General features: G+C 41.6%; 1 protein-coding gene across 4 annotated transcripts; it reads left to right on the plus strand.

The window, feature by feature from the left end:
- On the plus strand, positions 1 to 27,717 carry OTOP2 (otopetrin 2). Of its 4 annotated transcripts, XM_033961389.1 has the most exons (8): positions 84 to 106; positions 3,990 to 4,131; positions 4,369 to 4,746; positions 6,237 to 6,373; positions 15,576 to 15,634; positions 18,419 to 18,582; positions 19,270 to 20,132; positions 26,359 to 27,717. In XM_033961389.1, the coding sequence occupies exons 3-8, from the start codon at positions 4,389 to 4,391 to the stop codon at positions 26,527 to 26,529; spliced, it is 1,752 nt and encodes a 583-aa protein (XP_033817280.1). In that variant the 5' UTR covers positions 84 to 106; positions 3,990 to 4,131; positions 4,369 to 4,388; the 3' UTR covers positions 26,530 to 27,717. The 4 variants fall into 4 exon arrangements, with proteins under 4 accessions (XP_033817278.1, XP_033817280.1, XP_033817279.1 ...); XM_033961387.1 differs by lacking the exon at positions 3,990 to 4,131 and having other exon boundaries at positions 1 to 106; XM_033961388.1 differs by lacking the exons at positions 84 to 106; positions 3,990 to 4,131 and adding an exon at positions 107 to 236.

The raw sequence follows: 27,717 nt of genomic DNA on the forward strand, positions 1-27,717 counted from the left end.
GTCCTCGCGGGACCTTACCTCAACTCCCTGCGTCTGCCGGTCTACCCCACCCCTCCGAGGTCACTTACTTCTTCCGGAGCAGAGCCGGCAGCTGTAGTCTTATCAGGTGATGGTAACTGAAAACTCATGGTGCCCTAACTCAAGAATGAGCAGGAGGAAAGCGCTGGGTATAAAAAAACCCAGAGAAAATAAAAATATCTAAATTTTAATCCATCCAATGGGCCTAAGGAAACTGTGTTGGTATCAAACATTTTTTTAAAAAACTGTCTTCCTGTTGGTTCAACCATCCTGTCACTTTGGCTTTGTGTCAAAGGAGTTCAATGGATAGTCACATGGTACTAATTGACAAATCCCAAAGATAAAATAATGATTGATTATTTCCATCCATTTAGAAACTCGATTAATGTAAGCTTAATTGATTTGATGGATATAAATTTTAAGTCCTATTGTTGAGATTTTTTTTTTTTTTCTGCATATGTAGTTTGATGTGTGATCAAGTAAGAAAGCAAAGGCAAAATAGAGCCAAGAACATGGTTTGAAATTTTATTGTCATGAGAACATAAGAATAGCCATACTGGGTCAGACCAATGGTCCATCTAGCCCAATATCCTGTTCGCACGGTGGGCAATCCAGATTACAGGTACCTGGAAAAAACCCAAATAGTAGCAACATTCCATGCTACCAATCCCAGGGCAAGCAGTGGCTTCCCCCCATATCTGTCTCAGTACTAAACTATGGACTTTTTCTCCAGGAACTTGTCCAAACCTTTATTTAACCCAGCTATGTTAACTGCTGTTACCACATCCTCTGGCAACACATTCCAGAGCTTAACTATTCTCTCAGTGAAAAGATATGTCCTCTTATTGTTTTAAAAAAATATTTCCCTGTAAACTTCATCGAGTGTCTCCTAATCTTTGTAATTTTTAATGGAGTAATAAATCGATTCACTTGTACTCATTCTACACTCAGGATTTTGAAGACTTCAATCAGCAATCTATTTTCCAAACTAAAGAACCCTAACCTCTTTAGTCTTTCTTCATATGAGATGAGTTCTATCCACTTTATCATCTTGGTCGCTCTTATTTGAACTTTTTCTTAATTCCTCTATAACTTTTTTGAGTTACAGCGATCAGAAATGAATGCAATTCTCAAGGTGAGATCGCACCATGAGCTAGAATCATTGAAATATTCTTTTCTAATAATTCCTAGCATCTTGTTTGCGTTTTTGGACGACGCTTATTGAATGGAAGGTTTCAATGTATTTCTTTTCCTTGGTTGCTGACCCCTAAGGTGGATCCTAACATCTGGTAACTATAATTTGGATTATTCTTCCTAATGTGCATCACTTTGCATTTATTCACATTAAAAATTTCATCTTGCCATTTGCCCAGTCTTCCAATTTCCTAAGGTCTGCCTACAATTTTTCACAGTCTGCATGCATTTTAGCAACTTTGAACAGTTTAGTATCATCTGCAAATTTAATCACCTCACTCATCATTCCAATTCCCAATATCATATGTAATATACAATAAGATGAAATTTGACATTCGTTGATGGTTGGTATATCAAATATAGAATAAACTTGGAAACTTGGATCATTTGCATTGCACAGTGTGAACACATCACCATGGTTTGGAAGGGATGCATAAGCAAAGGAATTCTATAAAGACATCTTGACTACATAATGAGAGAAATTCAACTCATGTTTTAATATTCTAATTCATTCTTTGGTCATTTCCACCTTAGACTATTGCAATTTCCTCTATCAGGGAATCACCCAAAAATGGATCAGGAGATTACAGATAATTTTAATCTAATCTAATCTAATCTAAATCTTGGGTTTATATACCGCATCATCTCCGCAGATGGAGCTCGACACGGTTTACATGGTTAGGGAAGGAACGGAACTCCAGTGGAATTATATAAGTATGAGAGAAGAGAGGTTGGTGTGAGAGTGCCAGGAGCGGGACGGGGTTACGTTCTGGAGAAGAGCCAGGTCTTCAGATGCTTACGGAATGGTAGAAGGGGGCTCAAATTGCGGAGAGGGGAAGGGAGACTGTTCCAGAGCTGAGTGATTCTGAAAGGGAGGGAAGAGCCAAGTTTACCAACAAGGGAGATGCCTTTTAAGTATATATATTATTTTATATATTTTAAATATATATATTTTAAATATATATATTAATATATATAATATAATAATCTAGCTATTAGACTTATCTTTAAGGCAATGTTTCCCCTCTTCTTAGAAAAGCTCATTGGTTACCCATCACTCACAGAATCTAATTGAAAACTCTTTGACTAGCATTTAAAGTTCAACTCAATCACTCTCCCATGTTCATTGACAGGCTCTTAATTATTTACAAATCCTCAAGGTCACAGATCATCTCAGCAACATCTTCTGACTATTCCCTCAATCCGACAGCTGTTCTACAATACAACATGAAAAACTATTTAGTCGGTAGTTGCACCAATACTATGGAATGCCCTTCCCCTAACCCTACGGCAAGAAACTATTTAAATAACTTTAAAACCAATCTTAAAACTTTTCTCTTCAAAGATGCTTATGAGATTTATGATTGATAATGAGAAATAAAAAAATTGAAGAAGCTTGTTCCAGACAACCCCACTTCCCTGATGTTTTTTCCTGTACCTTTCCCTTTTATTTTTAATATTGTATCCCTACCCTTTCTTCCTTTGTTTCAATTTATGTCTTAATAGTTTGTATTAGTTTGTCCATTTCCCCGACTTTTAATTAATTTTTAACACTGTAAACCACTTTGGTATGTAAAAGCGGTATATCAAGACATAATAAACTTGTAACTTAAATGTTTCCTTCTTTTTGGAATTTATTACATTCAAAAATATCTGATGATGATAGATGAAGACCATTTTGCCCATCCAGCCTGTTCAATATTTGTGATCTATAAAACCATTTTCCCAGTTCTACGTATTAAGATTGGTGATGTTTAAGCTGCAAGTGATATATTTCCAATTCTTTCATTTCTTACTTTTTCTCTTTGGACTCTGAATATCCTGGGGAGGAACCACAATATTTCAAAGCCATGGATCTATGTAGTTGAATACACAAACTATTCTAACTATTATGTAACTGACCTTGTATTTCCTCATGTCTTAGGGCTTTAAGACCAAATAGGGAAAGGGAGTTCTCTCAACCACTATGTCAATCACTCTTAAGCTGGACAGAAGAGCACATGAAAGAAAAGTGAAGGCTAATAGAATACACGAGACATATTCTGCAGGGTATTGGACTGAATGGCTCAAAATGAAAGGGAAGGCTTAGTAGGCGATGGAGAGAAGAATGTTGTACATAGAATAAACTAATCATACGGTGATAGGAATATACTGGGAACAAAGGCACCTGTTTTTCAATCAGCCCATAATAGAAGCTATAAACTACCCTCTCATGTGATGACATTTTGTTTTATTTCCTCGTCCACCCCCCTGTATGGAAGAGGTAGGTACAGTTCTAGGCAAAACTTGAAAATGACCATAGCTCAGTGTGAGGAACGCTCAGGACTGGACTCACCCTCCTTCACTTGGAGTATTAGTTGCCACTGGATAGCCGTGAGGAGGAACAGGACAACAATTCTGGTATATATAACATATCTTTCTCGATCTCTTCTAAAATTAGCACTTGTACACAAGGTAGCATGTGAACTATCAATTTGAAAAGTTCTCCTCCTCCCATTTGAGGAAATGGTATAAATCAAGATATCTTGAGAGGTATAAATTCACTGCCACTCCTGATTCTGGAAAAGAGGAACACCACTGAGACACAGGTAAGGTCAGAGCTTGATTCACTGAAAGAGAATGAGATACTAATGGTAAGAAATGATTAATATATGAATGAATTATGATGTACAGTACATATGTTGTAAAATTAGGCAGCATATGCATTGCTTAGCATAAATCTGCATTTGTAATAGACTATAGTACAATTCACGCCCAGATTTCTTCCAAATGAACAGAGTCATATTCTCTGCAACACCTATACAGAAGACATGTCAACCATTTGAGTAACAAGCCAATTCTACCTTAAACATCCAGTGGGGTGACCATCAACATTGCCAAGACAAAGCTCAAACATTTTCAAAGCAACAGGTTTGAGAGGTCAGCTCTTCTCACTGTTTAACTTGGAACTACCTTCTTGCCCTTTTATACTCTTTGCTTTACCCCTTGATCTCCGGAGTTTTGTACTCCTTGATTGTTTCTCTTTTGATAGATTTTGCCTTGGGAAGATTTGTTTTTGTCAATTGCTCTCACGTGCGTTTTAGTCTCCTGAGCTCATTAGACTCCCGCTTTCCTGTATTTTCTTGCTACGTTTATGTTTTCTTTATCTTTTTACAGATTGAAATACAGTTGTGCTCATGGAATCCAACAGAGACTCTAGTCCCCAGGAAAAGATTAGTTCAGAGGTTTCCCCCAGCCAAACAAGCCACCATGCTGTTCATCAGTCCACTGTGCTGCCCAACCCACCTGAAGCCTGGAAGAAAGGGGGACGTCTATTATCTGCCTTACTGATCATCAATGTAGCACTTCTTGGCTGTGCCCTGATCAGCAGTGGAGCCTTTCATAACATAGCTGTGCAAGACACTGAGGTTCACTCTTTCCTAACCATCTTGATGTTGCTAACCATCTTCTGGATGCTTTTCTACATGTTCGTCACATCCAAACACCAGACCTTCATGTATAAGGATCACCACGCAGGACCCATCTGGCTTAGAGGTACAACTTCTACACAAACTTCACTGCAGGATGAGTAAGGTGGAAATGAGAATGTTAAGTGTTAGGGTCCAGACAATTGCAGAAGACACAAAGGAGCCCTATTACTAAGGTGTAATAAAGTCTGGGCTTAGCACATTCTAAAGCGGGACTTTTCTGTGCACTAAGCCCAGATCTAGCACGGCGGTTTTTTGGGGCTTTTTCTTTTTTTAAAAATGGCTGCAGGTCATGTGCTAATTTTCCCATTAACCTGCAACACCTAAAAAAATTAACATATAAGCGCTTAGGGCCTGATTCTATAACTAATGTTTAGGTAAGCTGCTGCTAGTCACCCAAATCACGGACGACTAGCAATGTCTAACTAAAATTCATATGCAGCTTAATTGTTTTTTAATGGGTTAAATGGTGTGGTAATTGACCATGCAATAAAAATTTATTAAAAAATAATTTTTTAATTGGCAATTGGTGCTATAATTTATTTATTCAATTTTCTGTACTGTTTTCCCAGGGGAGAAGAGTATACAGTTTATTCAGGCTCACAATCTATCTATAATGTACATGGGACAATGGGGGGATTTAAGTGACTTGACTTGGTTCACAAGGAGCAGTGTGGGTTTAAACCTGCAACCTCAGGGTGCTGAGGCTGTAGCTTTAGTTACTGCGCCACTTTAGAAATCAAAACGTAATAAAAGTGAGCCAAGTAAAGGGCAATCAAGCCATTGTGACATCAGTAATGAGGTTGGTTCTTAGGTATTGTGGAATGAGGAGTTATGATGTCACAATACCAGCTCTGATTATCAGAGGCTGAAACTAGGCATGATTGACAACCGCGTTTACCAGTGCCTACAAGGTAGGCGTGGTTAGGCATCATTTATAGAATAATTTTTATGCTTTAGAAAGAGGACCTAAAATATTTTCTTGTGAAAGGGGCTCTCAAAATCCATTAAGACTCAAAACATACATGTTTACGAGGGGCTGCCGACATAGCTTGGGCAGACTCCATTGAGGGCTCTACACTATAGTCCAGTGATTTTCTACTTTTTTCGTTCCATCGGAAAAATACAGAACAAAAAAAAGTGGAAAACCTCTGGACTAAGGGGTCCTTTTACAAATGCGCGGTAGCGGTTTGACGCGTGGAATACCGCGCGTTAAACCGCCTGCCGCGCTAGTACCTAACGCCTCCATTGATGAGGCGTTAGGATTTTAAGCTGCCGCGGGGGTTAGCGCGTGATGAAATGTCCGACGCACTAACCCACGTAGCACGCCTTGATAAAAGAAGCCCTAAGTGTATAGTCCTCAATGGAGGCAGTCCCAGCTTTGTTAGTTGGGCTGAGAACATTTCAGCAGCCCCTCGTATTGTTAACTATCACATCATATTACAACACCCATCACGATGGGCATTAATTAGATACTTATGAGTTTTTCTGGGAATTCTTTTTTGCTATCCTCTCTCATATGTGTTCAATATCTAATTTAAGTTACTTTTCAAACAGGTGGGCTTGCTCTGTTTGGACTCTGCAGCCTGGTGCTGGATGCTTTTAAAATTGTAGCTTACATTGGTTACTTTCACTGTGAATCTCCAGTCAAAATCGTCTTCCTTGTTGTACAGGCTATGTTTGTTATCATTCAAGTGAGTACTGCCATTTTTACATTCTTATTCCTGCGAACTGTAAAACAGGTGAACTCAGGCACACACACTCAAATCTTTCTTAATGGAGTGTGAAGAATTGTCTGGTTGGTGTCGTGGGGCGCCGCTAGGTACCACGCGATATTCCATGCAAAACTTAAATTGATTGTTTCTTAAAATGTTTTAAATTGGTTTTGAATGGCATGGCCAATTAAAAGCCCAAACATGGTTATCAGTTATTCACTGCAGCACATTTAAGCACTGGCACTTTATTTTCATCTGTGGTTATTGACAATAGATTCCATCAACCACCCGCTATGAGAGATAAGTAAACTTATAATACTCATTATCTATAATGGAATGTACATAGCGAGTGGTCTTGGGACTGTAAAGGCGATGATGGTCCCAGCAATAACCACATTTTGGGTGTTACCACTAAACAGATGGTTATAGGGTCTGAGCACTTTACAAATAATTTTGTTATTTTATCCAATATAAAGTCTTCGAGCTGTGATTTAGTTAGTGAGTTCTGATGGCCAATTAAAAACAATTTTTCACTTTGATTTGTTCCGTCAATTTTTGATATTGCATCTCACATTCTACACAAGCCTATTCTCCAGACCTCTTTTTTCTAGAGAGGCCAAGCAGGTGTATGAGGTGATAGCAAAAGCCAGAAAGAGGCTTGGGTGCACAGGAGAGGAATGGTCAGCAGGAAAACGGAGGTAATAGTGCTTTGTATAAGTTTCTGGTAAGAAACAGTTCTGGAAACTAGTGCTGTCTGATTCAGGGAAAAAAATTTTGACTCGATTCGATTTGGCCTATTGAATCAATTTTTTTATTCAATTTGATTCGCTTTTCCCGCCCAATTGGGCATTTGGTTTTTTTTAGGGGGGAGTTTCAAATGTCCTGGCAAGTTTATTTTATAGCCTTTCCACCCACCCCTCCCTCCTTTGCATTCTCCAATCCCATGCCGGCGCTGTGGTGTAAACAAAAAAGACTTTTCCTCTCTCTGTTAGGTCCTGGCTCACGCTCGCTGTCTAACATCAGCTCTGGCAGGATACACATTTCAAATCTGACATATTGTAATCACAAAATAGAAAATAAAATTATTTTATTCTACCTTCCACTGCCATATCCAACATTTATTTTTCCCCATTGTCTACCATCTTTCACTCTCTCTCCCTGCCTTGTGCCCTGAGTCAAACCTTTCTATTCCTCTTCATGCAGCATCTTTCCCTTCCTCCCCTCCATTATCACGTGCAACATTTCTTTCTCTCTCCCCATGCACCATCTCTCCCTGTCCTCCCTATGTCCAACATTTCTCCTTCTCTCTTCTCCATGCATGTCTCCTTCCCCTCCACCATATGCAGGATTTCTCCCTCTCACCCCTTTCTATCTCTTTGTTTCATCTCTCCCTTCCTCTCTTCCACCCCAACAATTCTACTTCACAGTGTGCAGCATCTTTCCTCCCCTTCTATCCCCCTGAGCAGCAGCTTTCCTCCCCTCCCACCCATCCTCCTGGGCAACAGCTTTCCATCCGTCTCTCCCATCTCCCTGTGTAGCAGCTTTCCATCAATCCCTCCCATCCCCCCTGTGCAGTAGTTTTCCATCACTCCCTCTCATCCCCCCCTGTGCAGCACTTTTCCTTGCCTCTCCACCTGTGCAGCAGCACCCCACTGACCCTCCCACCATGAACCTGACATACCTCCAGGTCTCCCAAAGCAGCAGCAGTGTGGCAGTGGTTGACCTTGAAGAGGCAGCGCTGTGAATAGGCTGATTGCAGCCTGTCCCGTCAGGGCTTCCCTCTGCCGTGTCATCAGTGACATGGCAGAAGGAAGACCCTGGCATGGAAGGCCATGAGCAGCCCTTTCAGAGTGTCGCCTTGTCTGACCTGCCACTACTGCTGCTGCTTTGGGAGTCCAGTAGGTATGTCAGGTCTCACTGGGGAGGGAGGGGGGGAGGTTCACTGATTTGGTGCGAATTGATTCAAATCGATTCGCCGAAGTGACTTGGTGAATCAATTCAAATTGGTGAATCGAGCAGCACTACTAGAAACCACACTTTCAAAAGGATACAAACAATAAGATAGTGAATAAAGAAGGCAGATATTAAGGGATTTACTGTACATCTCCAACTAATTGGAGGATTTGTTCAGGTGTAATTATGGCTGCCTTACTAATCATGTTAAGGTGGAGTTAGCCATTTTGAACACCTTGTTATTGTCTTAGGGCTCCTTTTACTAAGGTGCGCTAGCATTTTTAGCGTGCGCTACATTGCCGTGTGTGCTAACCCCGCGCTACGCGCCAAAAACTAATGCCAGCTCAATGGAGGCGTTAGCGTCTAGCGCGCGTGGCATTGCAGCGCTAGTAAAAGGAGCCCTTAGTGGGGAAGAGCAGCTACTGTTAAAACGATGATCTTACCAAAATATTTGTTTTCTCAGTTGCCCATAGTCATTAGCAAGAAGCAATTCAGATACTGGGCTAAGTCAACATTTTCTTTGATTTCATTTCAATTTCATTTTCATTTTTCTTTCTCTCATCTCCTTCTCTCTTTGGCCTCTGGGCGATCTCATCTCTTTTCTCCTCTTTTTTTTCTTTCCCTCCCCCCTTTTTTCCTTTCTCCCCTCTATAATATGAGTATACTATTGATGTTAAATGGATGGGTGACTTGCGTCTATGACAAATATGTTCTCACTTTCATTTATATATTCCTCCATCCGTTATGATGTAAATTTTTCTTATGTTGAGTTTTCTCTTTTGTATTTCAAAAATTTTTCAATAAAATTTCATTTAAAAAAAAAAAAGAAAAGGCAAGAAAGTGAAAATAAGCATAAGGAAAGCCAGAGGAGAGACAGGTTCTCCTAATCTTGAACAATATTATAAGCCAGCAATTTTAAAAGCTATACAGCGGCATTACAGGGCAGACCCCTCTGTGCACTGGGTTAGGTTGAAATGGGAGATTTTTGTACTTTATTCAGTGTTTAAGATACCACAGGTATGAAAGAACTGGATGGCAGAGGGATTTCTGTTTTAGGGCTTCTCTAGCAGTAATGGTATAGAATTAAGGTGATCTGCATTATTTCCATACAACCAGCTCTGGATCTACACATTCCTTTAAGCCAAGCCTTGATCTCCTGGCAGGATTAGGCATGCCACACTCTAAAAATCTAGTCTGTCACTTAATGTTCTGCAGGAGTTGCTCGCTAGGAAAATTGCCTTTTATCATACTTTCAATTGTGTAATTTTCTCCTGGGTAGGGTTCCAAGAAAAACATGCATAGAGTGCCCTCTCAGAGGTGGTTTTGTTTAAGTCAAGTTCCAATAAGAAAATGTTTTTTAAGCTTTATAAAGTGCTAGGGGAAGTGAATGTCCCTACTATTCAAGAAAGGAATGGAAAACAAAGATGAAAATGTTTTCATGCCTTTGTATCACTCTATGGTACGCCGCACCTCAAAAAACTGTATGTAGTTCTGGTCGCCGTATCTCAAAAAAGATATAGCGGAATTAGAAAAAGTACAGAAAAGTGCAACAAATATGATAAAAGGAATGGGATGACTTCCCTGTGAGGAAAGGCTAGGGCTCTTCAGCTTGGGGAAGAGATGGCACAGAGGTGATGTGACAGGTCTATAAAATACTGAGTGGAATGGAAAGAGTAGATATTAATCACTTGTTCACTATTTCCAAAAATACTAGGACTAGGAGGCATATGATGAAGCTGCTAGGTAGTAGATTTAAAACCAAAGAAAATATTTCTTCACACAAAGTGTAACTAAACTCTGGAATTTGTTGTTGGAGAATGTGGTGAAATCAGTTAACTTAGCAGGGTTTAAAAAAGGTTTGGATAATTTCCTAAAAGAGAAGTCCATAGGCCATTTTTGAGATGACTTGGGGGAAATCCACTGCATATTCCTAGGATAAGCAGCACAAAATCTGTTTTACTATAGGGGATCTAGCTAGGTACTTGGAAAGTGGGTTGGCCATTGTTGGAAACAGGATACTGGGCTTGATGGACCTTCGGTCTGTCCCAGTATGGTAATTCTTATGTTCTTATGTGAGCCAAGTATAGGACAATTAAACCATTGTGACATCACTGATGAGTTTGACTCTTAGGCATTGATGGAACGAGGCATTATGACATCACAATCTCAGCTCTGGAATGTTGCTACTATTTGGGTTTCTGCCAGGAACTTGGGACCTGGATTGGCCACTGTTGGAAATAGGATACTGGGTTTGATGGACCTTTGGTTTGTACCAGTGTTCTTATGTTCTTATATGTACCAGTGTTCTTGTGTTCTTATGTTCTTATATGATGATGTGAGACAAATGGCTGGATAAGGAGATTGGGTTAGAGGAGTGACATATATGATTCATGATTATTTGGGTTTCTGCCAGGTACTTGTGACTTGGATTGACCACTGTTGGAAACAGGATACTGGGCTAGATGACCATCAGTCTGATCCAGTGGCATAGTAAGGATGAGAGGTGCCTGGGGCGGTGGCGCCCACCTGCCCTCTTCTCCACCCCCCTGTTCCTTCCCCTTCCCCTTCCACACACACGCACCCTTTCCTACCCCATACTTCTTTTAACTTCCCTAGCTACCAACTTGCATCAGCGTCGGCTCTCCCTCTGACATCACTTCCTAGGTGTAGGACCTGGATGTGTCGTCAGAGGGAGAGCCAGTTCTGGTGCAAGCAACAGGATGGAGTTGCTGCTTGCACCAATGAAAAGATAGAGGTAGGGTGGAGGGCAAGGTGAAGGTATATGTGTGGCAAGGAGAGGAGGAGGGTTGTCGGCACCCTCACCATGTCGGCACCCAGGGTAGCCCCCCCCCCCTTACTATGTTACTGTGTAAACTTACATTCCTGTTCTTCCATTACAACTTATAAACAACTACAACTCTATCATACAAAGATTCTACTGGGCAAAGATTAGAGACGATGATGGGGGAGTAGATTTTGGCAAAATTGTGGGGAGAGAGGCACACGTGAGCATATATGGTGGGACTGTATGGTTAAGAAACAAAAGGCTTGTGGAGAGTTGATATCCAAGATGAAGGCTTTATTGAGATAAATAATCCACATAAAAACATCTAGGGCATGAACCACTGGAAACATATGGACATTTTGACACAATTGTCTTCTTCAGTGGTCCCTATTGGTCCTATAGACAGACTTGTGGATTAACTACAACGATAATTTCTGCGCTTAGAAGGCAAGATCAGGATCAAGGTGAGGCAGTGGACTGAAGAAGATTAAGCTGGAGATGAACATAACAGAACATTTTATTTATATATCGCTATACACCTGATAGTACAATGCGGTTAACAGAACTACCTAAAGGCTGGACATAACCGGCATGTAGTATAAGTATGGTGATCTAAAGCAGTGGTTCCCATCCCTGTCCTGGAGGACCACTAGGCCAATTGGGTTTTCAGGATAGCCCTAATGAATATGCATGGAGCAGATTTGCATGCCTGTCACCTCCATTATATGCAAATATCTCTCATGCATATTCATTAGGGCTAGCCTGAAAACCTGATTGGCCTTTAGTTGGGTAAACTCATGCGGAGTCCCACAAGGCTCTCCTCTTTCCTCCACATTGTTCAACATCTACCTCGCCTCATTGGGGAACTTGCTACAAAGCTTAAAAGTTAAATTTTATATCTATGCTGATGATATCACCATTGTTATTCCCCTTACTACTCTGACCTCCAAGACTAAGATTCATCTATCATCCATTCTAAAGCAAATTGAACTATGGATGACCGAATTCAAATTGAATCTCAACACTGACAAAACTAAATTTTTCCTTGCAAGCCCTAACGACAAAATCAAAGACTCATCAATCTCCTTGAATGGTCAGGACTTCCCTATTGACCACTCCATTAAGATCCTGGGAGTCACCCTGGACCGCCACCTCACCCTAAATGCTCACACAGATTTATTGGTTAAAAAAATGCTTTCCGGTACTATGGAAACTCAGAACCATCAGAAAATACTTTGATGCAGCATCCTTCTGCTTACTGGTTCAATCTTCCATCCTAAGCTTGCTCGATTATTGCAACATCATTTACTTGGGATCCTTCAAAAAAACCATTCTAAGACTCAGAGTCATTCAAAATTCAGCAGTTCGACTGATCTTTGGACTGAAGAAATGGGAACACATAAGCCCCTACTATCAAAATCTTCATTGGCTGCCCCTAGAGGCGCGAATCCTGTTTAAGTTCTCTTGTCTGTGTTATAAATCAATATTTGATCTAGCCCCCACTTACCTAGTTTCCCATTTTAATCTGGCAAGTTCTTTTAGGCCCACACGAAGAATACATCTGTTCACCTATCTGACAATAAAAGCCTGCCACTACAAAAGATTCTTGGACAGAACTCTTGCCTTCCAGGCAGGCAAATGGAACGATTGGCTTAGTAACGTTATCACGCTCTCCTCATCCTACTTTAATTTTAGAAAATTGGTAAAAACGAGTTTGTTCAATCGATTTATAAACTAAGATTCTATACTGCTCTTCTTATCCAACCAGTAACCCTAAAAACTATATAGTTTTCCAATTCTTTCATTATGTAAGATTGTATTGTTGACTTTTGATTGTAACCTCTTCGCTAATTGTCCAGCGCTTCTTGCTGTAAACCGCCTCGAACTTCCATGGCTTTGGCGGTATATAAGAATAAAATTATTATTATTATTATTATTATTACTTCACTTGTAGACTGTTTACTGAACCTTTTTGATATTGTGATATAGTGACAATAAAGATTAATTCATGTATTTATTTAGTTTGAATTTACTAAACTGCATTTAACTACTATAAACCACTTACAGCCTATGTGGTTTACATTCAGGCTCTCAAGTATTTTTCCTTATCTGTCCCAGTGGGTTCACACTCTAATGTACCTGGGGCAATGGGGGGATTAAGTGACTTGCCCAAGGAGTAGTGTAGGATTTGAACCCAGAACCTCAGGGTACTGAGGCTATAGCTCTAACCACTGCGCCACACTCCCTACAAGGCAGTGTACAGTCTACAGTATCAAAGAAAGGAATGACAAAAAAAATAGGACAGAGTCAATCACTCTAAGTCTCCATACACACAAACATGATAGACATACAAAGGGGTAAGAAAATGGGAGTAGAAATTCCAGAATTGGCAACAGTCAAGACCCTTGGGCCCATTTGATCAGCCTGGGAAAGCTTGACCAAATAACCACGTTTTTACTGCAATTTTAATTTTTTCTTTAACAATATGACTCTGTATGAATTTGCAAAGGAAGAGAATTCCACAATGAGGGGTTTAGAAAAAAGAAAGTACGGTTTAGTGTAGATTCTACCAAGGTGCTGATAGGACTAGCAGATGATCATTTAAAGGCTGGAGTATACGGAATGGTGTGTACAGAACAGTTAAAAATAGATAATCGGGCAGCCCATAGCAGAAGGCTTTGAATGTCAAAAAGAGTTTGATACGTTGTTCAATTGGAAGCCAAAGCCATTCCTTTAGTAATGGTGAAACGTGAGTAAATCTAATAGCATGGTAATATTAAAAAAATAGGATACAAACAAGATGTAGTTAGAATAGAGGATGGAGGAGAGTGTGGTGCAGTGCTTAAAAGCTACAGCACCCTGAAGGTGTGGGTTCAAACCCACACTGCTCCTTGTGACCCTGGGCAAGTCACTTAATCCCCTTATTGCCCCAGGTACATTAGATAGATTGTGAGCCCACCGGGACAGACGGAAAAATGCTTGAGTACCTGAATAAATTCATGTAAACTGTTCTGAGCTCCCCTGGGAGAACAGTGTAGAAAATTGAATAAAAAAAAGACTTCTAAAATGGTCTATGTCATGAGATCTATAAAGCGCCCCCTTGAATAAATGTGTGTAAATTGATATGCTGCTTTACTGTGATACAGCCAGAGCAGTTAACATATATCATATGAGGGGACATTCTCTGTCCCTAGCGGTCTCGCAATCTAAATGCTTATACCTGGAGCAATGGAGGATTTAGTGACTTGCCCAGGGTGACAAGGAACTGCAATGGGAATTGGACCCACTTTCCCAGAGTCTTAGCCCATTACACTAACCTGTAGAGCTAGTCCTCCGTGTAAATACCTCCAACATATAGTCAGACTTCTTTCAGTGAAAAGGAGGCTTTGGAACAAGGGTCATTGGATAAACTCAAAAGGGTGCTAAATTCACTAGTAAAGTGAACACAAGCTGTTTGAAATTTTATGTATGCTTCTGAAGAAAGAAGTATGAGCAGCATAGTCTTGTCTTGTATGTTAGTTTTGTTGCGTTGTTTGATTTATTATGTGTGTATTATGGAAATATTTCTGTCAATATGTTGATTTGTCGTCCAGTGGAGGTGGTGGAGTCAACAAGGATGATACTTGAATTCAGACAAGCACTGAGGATCTCTGAGGGAGAAGGGATTCTAGAGACTGGGTTATTGGTTTGGATAGGCCAGGGGTCCGCAACCTGCAGATCTTCTGCCATGCGACTGTGGCTTTCCAGGTCCTGACCCTTTAATCTCCCTCCCAACCCCACAGTCCTATCCCCCAGGTCTACCAAGGTCCCTGGTGGTCCAGCGGGAGTCTTTGTGGCAGGAGCGTGGCCCTCTCGCTCCTGCCTCCTCGTTGCTGCTTTCTAAAATGGCTGCCGTGACCTCTCATGGCAGCTTGTAGTAGAAATGCAGGGAGTAGCCGCAAAAGGTTACGGCAGCCATTTTAGAAGTCAGCCACATGGAGACAGGAGTGAGAGGGCCATCCTCCTGTCACAATGACCCCCGCTGGACCACCAGGTACCTCGGTAGGCCCGGGGGGGATCGTGGATTTGAGAGGAAGATTAAAGGGTCGAGGCCCGGAGAGAGCAGAGAACCTTGGCTATGTGGTGGGGGGAGGGGGACGAGCAAGGGAGAGGGAGGAGAGGTGTAGAGACCTGTGAAGGGTTGAAGAGAAGAAAGAGGGGAGAGAAGCTAGACCTTGGGGAGGGAAGAGAGAATGAGAGACCTGGAATATTACAAACTCCATTCTCTACCCATTTGTAAATCTTGGTCTAATTTTTAGGATAAATTAGCTCTTTGCTTTAAAAATTTGTCGACTCCTGGGATAGACAGACTGGACAGGCCGTATGTTGTTTTTCTGCTGTCATATTCTGTGTTTCTATGAGAATTATCCCTGCTTTACAGATATATATTTTCTACTTTAACAGACTTACTTTCTCTGGGTTTCTTCTAAAGACTGCATCCAAATCCATCTGAACCTGAGCAGGTAAGTTCCTGGTACATATAATGTTGATCTCCATTCATCTGTGAATTTATTAGATATCTTACATGTGATCTAGATGTATCAAATGAACAAACACATCTTTTTCATACAGAAAAGCTATAGAATAATAGGACATGAAATGAAACTGAAAAAAGAGATAACATCAGGAAATACTATTGCTTAATAATGCGCACCAGTTATCAATAAACACACTGCACCTTTTAAAATATATTTATTATTTATTTATTTAAAAAATTTCTATACCACCTGGAGTCTCAGCAGTTTCTCTGTAAACAGGATGGAGTCGGTCCAGAAGATGGCTACCAGAATGGTCGGTGGTCTTTGTAATAAAGCTTATGAGGACAGACTTAAAGATCTCAATATACACTTCCCCCTCCGTATTCCGTATCTACGGATTCACTTATTCGCGGTTTTAAAACAAAAAATACATTTTCATTTTTCAGGCTGTTTTAAATCCTGTAAGTCCCCCTCCTCCTCCCCCTTAAGCCTTACCTGGTGGTCTAGTGGGTTTTCAGGGCAGGAGCGATCTTCCCACGCTCCTGCCCTGTGCATATTGCTCACAGGAAATGGCTTGAGAGACTACGGAAGCTCAAGGCAGCCATTTCCTGTGAGCGATCTGCAAAGAGCAGGAGCGTGGGAAGATCGCTCCTGCCTGAAAACCCGCTAGACTACCAGGTAAGGCTTAATGGGGGCTTTCAGGGCTTAAAATAGCCGGGGAAAGTGGGGGTTAGGGGCAGAACCGGCCCGAATATTATTCGTGGATTTTTATATTCATGGGCCGGCTCTGCCCTTAACCCCCTCGAATACGGAGGGGGAAGTATATATACTTTGGAGGAAGACAGGAGAGAGGAGATATGAGAAAGATGTTTAAATCAAAAATCTAAGGAAAATGTTATTTGCCAGAGTGTTGGAAGCACTCTGGCAAATAACATTTTCCTTAGATTTTTGAATTGTTATTTTGATTTTTTTGTTCTTGAGAGATGTTTAAATACCTATGTGGCATAAATGCGCACGAAGCGAGTCTCTTTCATCTGAAAGAAGTCTCTGGAATGAGGGGGCCATAGGATGAAGGCGATAGACTCAGGAGTAACCTGAGGAAATACTTCTTCATGGAATGTGTGGAATGGCCTCCCAGCGGAGGTGGTGGAAACAAAAAGTGTATCTGAATTCAAAAAAGCTTGGGCTAAGTACAAGTGCTCCTGTAGATGAAGGAACAGCCCTGGGTATGGACTCTTTCTTCTCTTACCACCTGTACCAAGACTCTAACTCTGTTTATTTCTTGAGTTCACCTTGTATTACCTTACTTCTATTGTATTAGACTCCGACCTTACTATGATCCTTTGTTATTTGTATCCTCAACTCTCGTACGATTTTTCAGTTAACTTCTATTAACCGCATCGAACTTCATTGTGTATTGCAGTTTATAAATAAAATTTTATTTTATGTTATTGGAAAATTTATAAACACTGATATGTTTGGTAAATATTTTAATTAATTAATTGTGTTTATTCTGTGTATTCATGTATTTTAATTTTTGTTAACCGCACAGAACCGCGAGGTAGCTGCGGTATATAAGAAATATTGTTATGTTATGTTATGGATCTCTAAGGGAGAAGAAGGGGTAGTAGATGGCATGGACAGGCCAAATGGTCTTTATCTGCTTTCATTTTTCTCTGTTTCTATACACTTCTCCCTCTGAATCCGCGAGTTTAGTACCTGCGAATTCAGTTATTCACGATTTTTTGCCCCGGACTTCCCCCTAGTTTTTAAAGGTTGAATCACTGCATCCCGGGCCTCCCCAGACCTTACCTGGTGGTCTAGCAGTGACGCAGGGCAGGAACGATCTTCCTACGCTCTTGCCCCGTGCAGAGCCATCATCAAAAATGACTGCCATGAGTTCCCGTAGTCTCACGAGACCACAACGGGAGCTCACAGCAACCATTTTTTATGACGGCAGGAGCGTAGGAAGATCGCTCCGGCCCCGTGTCACCGCTAGACAACCAGGTAAGGTCTGGGGAGGTCCGGGACACAAGAGGGAGGTGGGGTGGGTCAGAGTCGGCCTAAAAGTTATCCGCAATTTTTCCATATTCGCGGGCCAGCTCTGCCCCGAACCCTCGCGGATTCAGAGGGAAAAGTGTACTTCTGTGTTACATGTGCACTTGCAATCTCTACCTGTGACCCACTCAGACTGTGCCCTTGGCTATGCCTTCTAGCAAAGTGCACACCTTCTTGACAAGGTATCAAGCCTATATTTGATGATGGAAAAACCCAGGAGCATGGCTCCACCCTGTTTCACCTCCAGGCCCATCTTGTTCCGCCTCCAACCCTCCCCGTTCCACCTCCAGCCCCGTCCCATTGCACACACCCCCAAAAAGCACATCTCCTTTTTCCTGAACTCCAGGCCATGTCTGGAAGGCCTCCAGCATGTGCAGATGCATGTGACGTCATGTACGCATGCTTGTTGAAGGCCCTCCAGACGCGGCCAGAGCTCAGGGCTTTCCAAAACCCAGACAAACTGCCATATTTTGGAAAGTCTGTCCAGGAACCCAGACAGTCCTCTAAAAAGAGGACATGTTCAGGTTTTCCCGGACGTCTGGTAACCCTAGTTAAGCCATTTGGTATTTTATAAAAGGCTTTTTACACCCATATGTGGCCGCAGAGCCTGAAAAGACTTTATAGAATCACACCCAGAAGGGCAATTGGAAGTAACCTAGAAAGTCATTATTAAATCCAACCTCATCTCTCTCTGTCTTCTCGCCCTGACAGGTATGGCCTGATGCTCGCCTTGACAACAAACTTGTCACTATGGATGGCAGCAATAACAGATGAATCAATCCATCAGACCCACATAATGATAGAAGAGGAACAACCTCAGAAGAACCATACTGAACTTGGAAACTTTACCAGAGCATTGGCTTTCAGAAGTATAGGCAAGGCCTGCTAATCTGCTTCCATAAGTAACCATGAAAATAAAAAGCCAGGCAGATATTGCTGCCATTATACCTCATCCAAAGGGCAAAACTGGGTCAGGCAGAGAGAGATGAGATATAAGCGTAAGAATCCTTTCAAGATCTTCATCAGCCCAGTATGTTTGCAATTACAGGACATGTCAACTTAATGTAGAAAGAAAGTATATACCATTCTGCCACAGCGTCCCCTGCTGGGATGGCTGCTACAGTTCTTCCTACCCTTATATACAATATATGCCAGACTTTGGCCAGATTTTATAAATGGCACCAGTATCAGTAGCCACCTAAAAATGGCCGCCAAACACATGTCACTTATGCATCGGTGCCGTTGATAGAGCCATGGTTGTTTTTAAAACAAGCACCTTAAATGTGGGCCAACATTGGGTTTGGGGTGGTTGTTTTTTTTACTAAATGACATGTACCATTGATCTGAAAAATTCAATAATTCAGTACATATGCTATTTCACTCTGAGCAATGACTTTCTTCTCATAATCCAAAGAGATTCAAAGCATTAGTCAGATTATATGGCTATCTATCTACATCGTAAAGTTGAGCTTCTGATATCATCTATCAATGAATGTTGTCATAGGGAGCTTTGTAACAGGTGTTATAGCAAGGTTAAAGTATGTCTACTTTTCTTATTGCAGCTGGAGGAGGTGGATCAACCAATGGCTGTGAATGCAGCATCAGTGGCTGTACAATCTTCACGGATGGTTATTATTACTTATATCCTTTCAACATTGAGTACAGCCTCTTTGCTTCTGCTCTTTCTTACGTTATGTGGAAGAATGTTGGACGTTTCCTACACCATCAAGACCATCACCCAAAATTGAATTTTCGCCTACAGACACTTTTTGTAGGTGTCATCTTAGGGATAACCAGCATTGTGACTGGCTTGGGGATCTTCATAGTTTATGAAGTGCAGATAAACGCCAAGATCAATACAGATCGAGCTGTCTCTATCTTTTACATCTTCAACATAGTTTGCCTGAGCCTCATGTCTTTTGCAGCTCTTGGAGGATCCATTATCCATAGATTCGATAAAAGGAGTATGGACAATCACAAAAACCCAACTAGAACATTAGATGTTGCTTTACTGCTAGGAGCAGCCTTAGGGCAGTACTGTATTTCCTATTACTCCATTGTAGCCATAGTAGGTAGCAATCCCAAAGAGGTCCTGAACATTCTTGGTATCACTAATTCTTTGCTGATGATTGTACAACATACTCTTCAGAATGTCTTCATTATTGAAGGTCTCCATAAAGAACCAGCTGAGACTGTCCATCAAGAACACAGAAATACACATCACTTCACAGGACTGTTTTACACCAATGAGAACCTCTCAGGCAATGTTAGTGACAGTAATACCTCATTAAATAAGAGGATATATGGTCAGGAACTGACAGCAAACAAGGACGCAACCTCTCTTGTAATAAATTCCAGGAATGCTAAGTGGAGGAGGAAGATTTTGAAAGAGATCGCCTTATTTCTCCTTCTTTGTAACATCATCGTAAGTAGAACCCCAAAATACCTGTAATCATTTGGTTTTTTTTTTTAATTTATAACCTGAAAGTGTTGGCCATTTCCTGAATATGTGTGGCATATCCACAGGTCCTACCTAGAAAGTTGTCCATAACTTAATCTATGCAGTTGGCATAGTAGCGGTGGGGAGGCGAGGACCACCCCTGGTGCCATCTTGGTGGGGGCACTGGCACCTCTACGCCTCCCCCCATGCCACGCTTCCGCTCTCCTTTCCCTGCCCCCCCCCCCAATACCTCTTTAAAATCTTCCCCAGCGTGCTTGCGCCAGCCTGAATCCCACTGAAATCACTTCCGGGTCACGGGGAAATCCAGCACAAGCAGCAGGCTGGAGAAGCTGCTCACACTGGAGAAGATTTAAGCAGGTACAGAGTGGGAAGGGAGGGCACGAGTGTGGCACAGAAGGAGCGGGGGGATGGTTGGGGCAGAAGGAGCACAGGAGGGTGCCACTGTCCCGGGCACCTCCTACCCTCGATATGCCAGTGAATATATGATATGGGTATATCTCCATCCCCTTGAATACACTGCAGAATCTTGTGTCTCATAACGATCTAGTTATATTTTGTTTGGTTTTTGACAACAAAAGTGTTCTAGATCATTCTATTAAGGAGTTTTATTTTATCCAAGATTTAAACCATATAAATTAGGGGCAAAGTGTTGCAAACAGCTGCAGCATTCTGTATATCTAGGGTGTCAAACTCATCTCAATGAGGGGCCAGATTTTGTATTAAAAACAGGCTCCATTTTGGACTTGTCTTCTAGGGTTGTTGTTTTTTTTCAATGTCATTAATAGTGTGCATGATTGCTCAAATTATGCATACTATTGCTTAGTTATCAATAGATACACTACTGAAAAGGATATAAACACTCATGCAAAACCGGAAAAAAAAAAAAAAATCCCATAAATGACACAGGAAACTAAACAAAATGAAAATATTTGGCCTGCAACAACCGCCACATTGCTTTAAGTGAAAACTAAAAAGAGGAATGAGTAAATCAAATGACCGAGTACTTCAACAGAAACAAAAGTGGCTTAAGGGTTTAGTTTGTTAAGTCTAGGTTTGATATTCAGAAAACTCTAAGGGCCAGATTCTATAAACGGCACCTAAGCGCCCAGTTGTCAATAAACTGCTAGGTGCTGCTTATAGAATCAAACCTAGTGACTCCTAAGCATGCTTTGGCATCCAAGAGGTAATCGCCGGTATATTAGGCCAGGTTTTACCTGCCTAATTTACAGATACCTAACTCAGACATCTAGCAATGCCTAAGTCAACCACGCCTATTTTTTGCCCCCTAACCACACCTACTTTTCAGGTAGGCTTTGGAGGGTGCCTGGATTAGCTAATCACCACTCTGAGTTCTGCACGGAACTCTTAATTGGTTAATTTATTTTTGTCAATTAGCTTTGATGGCGTGGTCAATTAGTACACCATTTAAGCTAATTAAACCAATTTGAGTTGAGTGCGGATTTTCATTAGGCATCGCTAGGCATCCTCAATGTAAGCGCCATTTATAGAATCTGGACACCTGGAACGCACTTCCAGAGAGCGTGATAGGGCAGAGTACGGTATTGGAGTTCAAGAAGGAATTGGACAATTTTCTGAAGGAAAAGGGACAAGAAGGGTATAGATAGAGGGCTGCTATACAGGTCCTGGACTTGATGGGCCGCCGCGTGAGCAGACTGCTGGGCATGATGGACCTCTGGTCTGACCCAGCAGAGGCACGGCTTATGTTCTTATGGCCCTAATTGACATCAATTAGAAGTTATGCGCGTAACTTGGTAGGCACATAAACAGTGTTATGTTCCATATCCAGTGCATGAATCTAAAAGGGAGCATGGCCAGGGCAGAACATGGGTGAATCATGGACAGTTCATGGGCATTCCTAAAAGTTATGCGCCGGCCAACTGGCCGGCGCATAACCCAGGTACAGGAATTTACGCCTGTTTTTAGCTGGCCTATAGCAAAAAATATTAAAAATATGGGATCAATGGCAATTGTAGCTGTGTGATGAGCAATCTACCCAAGCAGCCTTCTGAAGATTCCTATTTCACCAAACAAAGTATAGATCTCTGTGAGCTTCACTGGCTATGAGTTTTGATATGTGACTATTTCAATCGATTTGCCTGATTATCTTCAAGTTTCAAGTTTATTATGGATTTGATTAATCGCTTATTCAAAATTCTAAGCGATGTGCAAAGGAGTAAAATAATAAATTACAATTATCAAGGGGAAACAAACCAGATAAATACGACTGATTTGTCAAAACATATGGTACAAAAGGAAAAAATAGGAAAAGAAATACAAGTTAATGATAGTAAGTAAGACGAATAAGGGAAAAAACAATAGGAAGGGGGAAAACGGTGAGCTTCAAAGAAATTAAGAACTAAGGTTCAGTTGATGCACCTAATCTGATTTTCTAGTTGGTATACCTAACCTAATCTTCAGCTCCTGTCACCATGTACATATATGTGTGTCTATATCTTACAATAATTTTACAAAAGTCCTTTTCCATAGGGAAAACAGGGTTTACCCACAGGGAACCCCCAAAATAGGGAAATCTTGTTTGTAAATCTGTCCCTATGTGTTCTCAGGAGCACTATTTTGTGCAAATTATTTGCCAAACTGTGACAGATGGCAATTAGCTAGTTGATATTTAAAATGATTTAGCCAACTGCTGTCTATTTAAATTACTTAGCTGGGGGCGAGCTGCTAATTTTCAGCAGCTTTTAACCAGCTAAGTGCCACTGAAATTCAGGTTTAGCAAATAAACGGAATTGCAAATAATTTTGTCCTATTTTTATGTACTACCCCACATAAGTTAGGGTAGGAGGTGTGTGGGGTGGTGACCCCCCCCCCCCATGCCCTCCTCTCCACACCCCTGCTCCTTCCATGTGAAACCCCCCGCTCCTTCCGCACCCCCACGCCACACTCGTGCCCTCTCTTCCCACCCCTATACCTCTTTAAATCTTTGCCAGCACGAGCAGCTTCTTCAGCCTGCTGCTCACGCTGGCATTGGTTTTCCCTCTGATCTCCCTCCCTGACCCCGCGACCCAGAAGTGATTTCAGAGGGAGCCGGACCGGCACGAGCAGCAGGCTAGAGCAGTTGCTGTCACTGGCAAAGATTTTAAAGAGGTGCAGGGAAGAGAGGGTGTGAGAGTGGCGTGCGGAGGCGGAGAGATGCCGACGCCCCCAACAAGACGGCACCCGGGATGGACCACCCTCTCCCCTTACTACGCCACTGCTACCCCATGGCCGCTTAAGTGCTGAATATTGACTTAAGCGGCTACATATTAGCCAGCTCAAAAATAACTAGATATTCAAAGCTACTACTACTACTATTATTAATTATTTCTATAGCACTACCAGACGCACGCAGCGCTGCACAGAGTCACAAAGAAGAAGAAAACAATCCCTGCTCGGAAGAGCTTACAATCTAAACAGGCAAGACAGACAAACAGGATGTCAAGGATACAGTTAAGGGGAACAGTTAATCAACTGGCTGGGTTGGAGGGCAGAGGGGAGTACAGGACAATCAAGCCATTGTGACATCACTGATGAGGTTGGCTCTTATTGGTGGAATGAGGCATTATGACATCACAATCTCTGCTCTGCTTCCCAAAGATTAAAACTCTTCACACTACTACTTCTATTAGGAATTATTTCTATTGCGCTACCAGATGCACACAGCACTGTACAGAGTCACAAAGAAGACAGTCCCTGCTCAAAGAGCTTACAATCTAAACAGACAGGACAGACAGACAGGATGTCATGGATACAGTTAAGGGGAACAGTTAATCAGCAGACTGGGTTGGAGGGCAGAGGAATAGTGTTAAGGATTGAAAGCTGTATCAAAAAGGTAGGTTTTCAGTCTGCTTTTAAACAAGGGAAGGGGCTTGACGGACAAACTCAGGTAATTTATTCTAGGCATAGGGGGCAGCTAGATGAAAGGAACGAAGTCTGGAATTGGCAGCCTAGACAGGGCCCGGCATTGAATAACTCTGTCAGCGCCGAGCAAAACATGCCCCAATTCATAGAATTTCCAACCTTTGATTGCGAGCCCACTACGGACAGAAAAAGCACCAGTATATAATATGGAAACCATTTTGACTGTAGAACAGAAAGGTGGTATATCAAATGCATAACCCTGACCCTCAAATAGTAAGAGATTCTTAGTTCTAGTCACCATTGCAAGCAGATTCCAGAATTATTTTCCATTGTTATATCATACATGGTTTCCTAAAATATCATTTTCACAATTTTCTGAAATAGAAACGTAGAAACATTACAGCAGACAAAGGCCGAATGGTCCATCCAGTCTGCCCATCCACAACATCTGCTGTCTCCTCCTCTCCCTAAGAGATCTCACATACTTGTCTCATGCTTTCTTGAATTCAGATACAGTCTTCATTTCCACCACCTCCATCAGGAGACTATAACATGCATCTACCAACCACCCTTTCAGTAAAGAAGTATTTTCATACATTACTCCTGAGCCTGTCACCTCTTACTTCCTTCTATGCCCTCTCCTTCCAGAGTTTTCTTTCATTTGAAAAAGACTTACCTCCTGTACATTAATGCCACGGATATATTTAAACGTCTCTCTATCATAGCCCCTCTCTCACATCTTTCCTCCAGAGTATACATATTTATTTATTCATTTATATAGCCGGTCTTCCCAAAAGAGCCCAGAACGGGTTCAGGAGTCCATATACAGAATGTTCAAGCTAATACAGAAAAGACGTAATTGAAAAGAGTAGTACAAGTCAAGGTGCAGTATGTATAAACATCAGAGTAGAGAATGACACAGGAACAAATTTGTCCTCATCCCCGCAGGTACTCAATTTCCCTATACCATCCCCGCGAGTTTTGTCGCTGTGCCCCCTGCCCCATTTCTGTAAGCTCTGCCTTAACCACACAAGCCTTGAACACTTAAGATTTTAAAGTGTCTGAGGCTTGTGCAGATGAGGACGGAACTTAGGCATTGGTGGAATGAGGCATTATGACATCACAATCTGAGCTCTAGAATGTTGCTACTTATGATTTTAAAGTGTCTGAGGCTTGTGCGTATGAGGATGGAGCTTAGGCATTGGTGGAATGAGGCATTATGACATCACAGTCTGAGCTCTAGAATGTTGCTACTTATGATTTTAAAGTGTTTGAGGCTTGTGCAGATGAGGACAGAGCTTGCAGGAATGGGGCAGGGGCAGGGACAGGAAAAGAACTCGCAGGGACAGGAAGGGAAAATGAGTTCCCGCAGGGACGGGGAAAAATGTGTCCCCGTGTCATTTTCTACATCAGAGATACACTAATTTACAATAGATACTTTGGTGTGGAACTTAGACATATGGCCTAGTTGGTGAGACTATTTGGGTTCTTTAAAGGCTGATATTTTTATGGAGCTGGGTTCGTGAAGAGGAAGGTTTTTGTGGCTTTCCTAAAGCTCCAAAGGTCGTCTAGTTCTATAATAGTTGGGGGGATGCAGTTCCATATTTTGGGCATGAAATGTGAGAAGGTGTGCCTGCGGGCTGATTCTGTTTTGAGCGCACATCCAGGGAGTAGAGATAGTCGTCTTTCTTTTTGGGATCTTAACAGTCGGCTTGGGTTATAGATTGGTAACTTGGGAATCATGTAACGTGGTACCACTTTCTGAAGTTCAGGTTCAATTTATTTAATATACCGCAAACATAAAACCAGAAGGCAAATCTAAGCGGTTTACAATAAAACAGTTAAAAAAAATTTAATAGGGTAAGAACAAAAGGAAGACAAAATGTAAATAAAAACAATTGAGGACATGGGGAATTAGGGATTAACAATAAAAATTAAAAAGGTTGGAGAAAGGGATGAACAATGTGGTAAGGGAGAAAACAAAATATTTAATTCTGCCCACACACAAAAAAGTAGCCATCAGGAGGTTGTAAATTAAGAGCTAAAGGCCAAAGAGAAGTAGAATGCCTTTAATTGCGCCTTGAAGGTTACAAATGGTTTCTCTGAACAAAGGTAAAAAGGCCAAGAATTCCAGAGAGTAGGAGCCAGAACCAGGAGAGATAGTTTTTTGGCAGATAGACTTACTAGCAATGAACTACAGTATTCCATGCAAGACAGCACAAAAACTGAGCACATTCTGGTTCTGAGAAGTATGCACGGAAGTCTGTCCCCCTACGAAATAACACTTTATTTTTATTTTTTTTTTTTACAGTTCTGGATCATGCCAGCATTCGGAGCCCGGCCACACTTTGATAACCATACAGAGCTGAAGTTCTATGGAACATCTATGTGGGTTGCCATTGTTAACATCTGCTTGCCCTTTGGGATCTTCTATCGGATGCATTCAGTTGCCAGCCTCCTGGAAGTTTATATCATGTCTTAAGAAACAGAAGATACGATGCATTGCTTTTTTGCAGTAACGTACCTGGCTTGCTGGCCACTTGAGGCAGACCACACCCCCTCCTCCAAGTGGTAGAGACGTGCGTGGAGAGGTCGCAGGGCCGTCGGCTCTGCCAGTCCCCTGACCTGGAACAGGAAGTTGACGTCAGAGGGAGTGGGGCTGGCAGAGCCAATGGCCGTGCATGCAGACCACGGTCCTGTGACCGCTCCATTCACCCCCCTGCCCCTCCCCCCAACTCCCTGCAACCAGGATGAACCTCCCCGCCCTTGGTACACTATAGCACTTTTGAATCATGTTGGGCATGATTTGCTCTTTGGAACTTCCGCATCCCAGGGTAATATCTTGTAGCTGGTAAATGAAATCAAATCCTCCCCAGGACAACTTACACTGAACTTAAAAAGGCAGATTATTTAGCTAAGGTGGCATCTACCTTACACACAAGGTAAGGTTCGAGGTAAACAACAAAAACAATTATGATAATAAAAAGAGATGGCTTATAGAAATGTACAATACTATATAACTAGCCAGAAACAGTCACCAACTAGTTAAATAGCATTTATTTGGATAACCATGAAAATTCAGCTTGAGATATCCAGTTATCTTCACTGAATATTCACGGTTAGTGGCTAAAAATTAGCTGGCTCTGTCGCATGATAACCAGCCATATTCAGCACGGACTGGCTAAGGTGAGCGGGCAAATTGTCTCGCCTAAATAGCAGTTCTATCTTTGCCCATTATAACTTAACCAGTCAGCCCTGAATATCGAGTTAACCTTTCCCAAAGCCGCGGTAAATGCACCAAAGCCCATTCAGCTCCTAAGGGCTTCGGTGCATTTACCATGACATCGTTGCTACCGCAGCTTTGGAAAAGGGGCCCTAAGATATAGCCAGTCAAAAAAAACACAGATTCAAATGCCAGTCACTGGAAACAGCCTAGCATTGAATTTCCAAGGTCACTGCCTCTCACGGTCTGAATATCAGACCTGATGAGTATTTTAAGTGTTAAATGAAAATCACCTTGTGCTACACTCATAGATCTCTAATTATTTTTAAGAGGATTTTTATATAGCAACAGAATTGTAGTTGTTTTTAGAGGTATTCTAAATGATTTATAATGGCTAAAACAACTTATGTTCTTTATGAGCTAATAAAATTTCACTTTTTACCATGA

This window comes from Geotrypetes seraphini, chromosome 10 (assembly GCF_902459505.1).
Source record: "Geotrypetes seraphini chromosome 10, aGeoSer1.1, whole genome shotgun sequence".
NCBI lineage: Eukaryota > Metazoa > Chordata > Amphibia > Gymnophiona > Dermophiidae > Geotrypetes > Geotrypetes seraphini.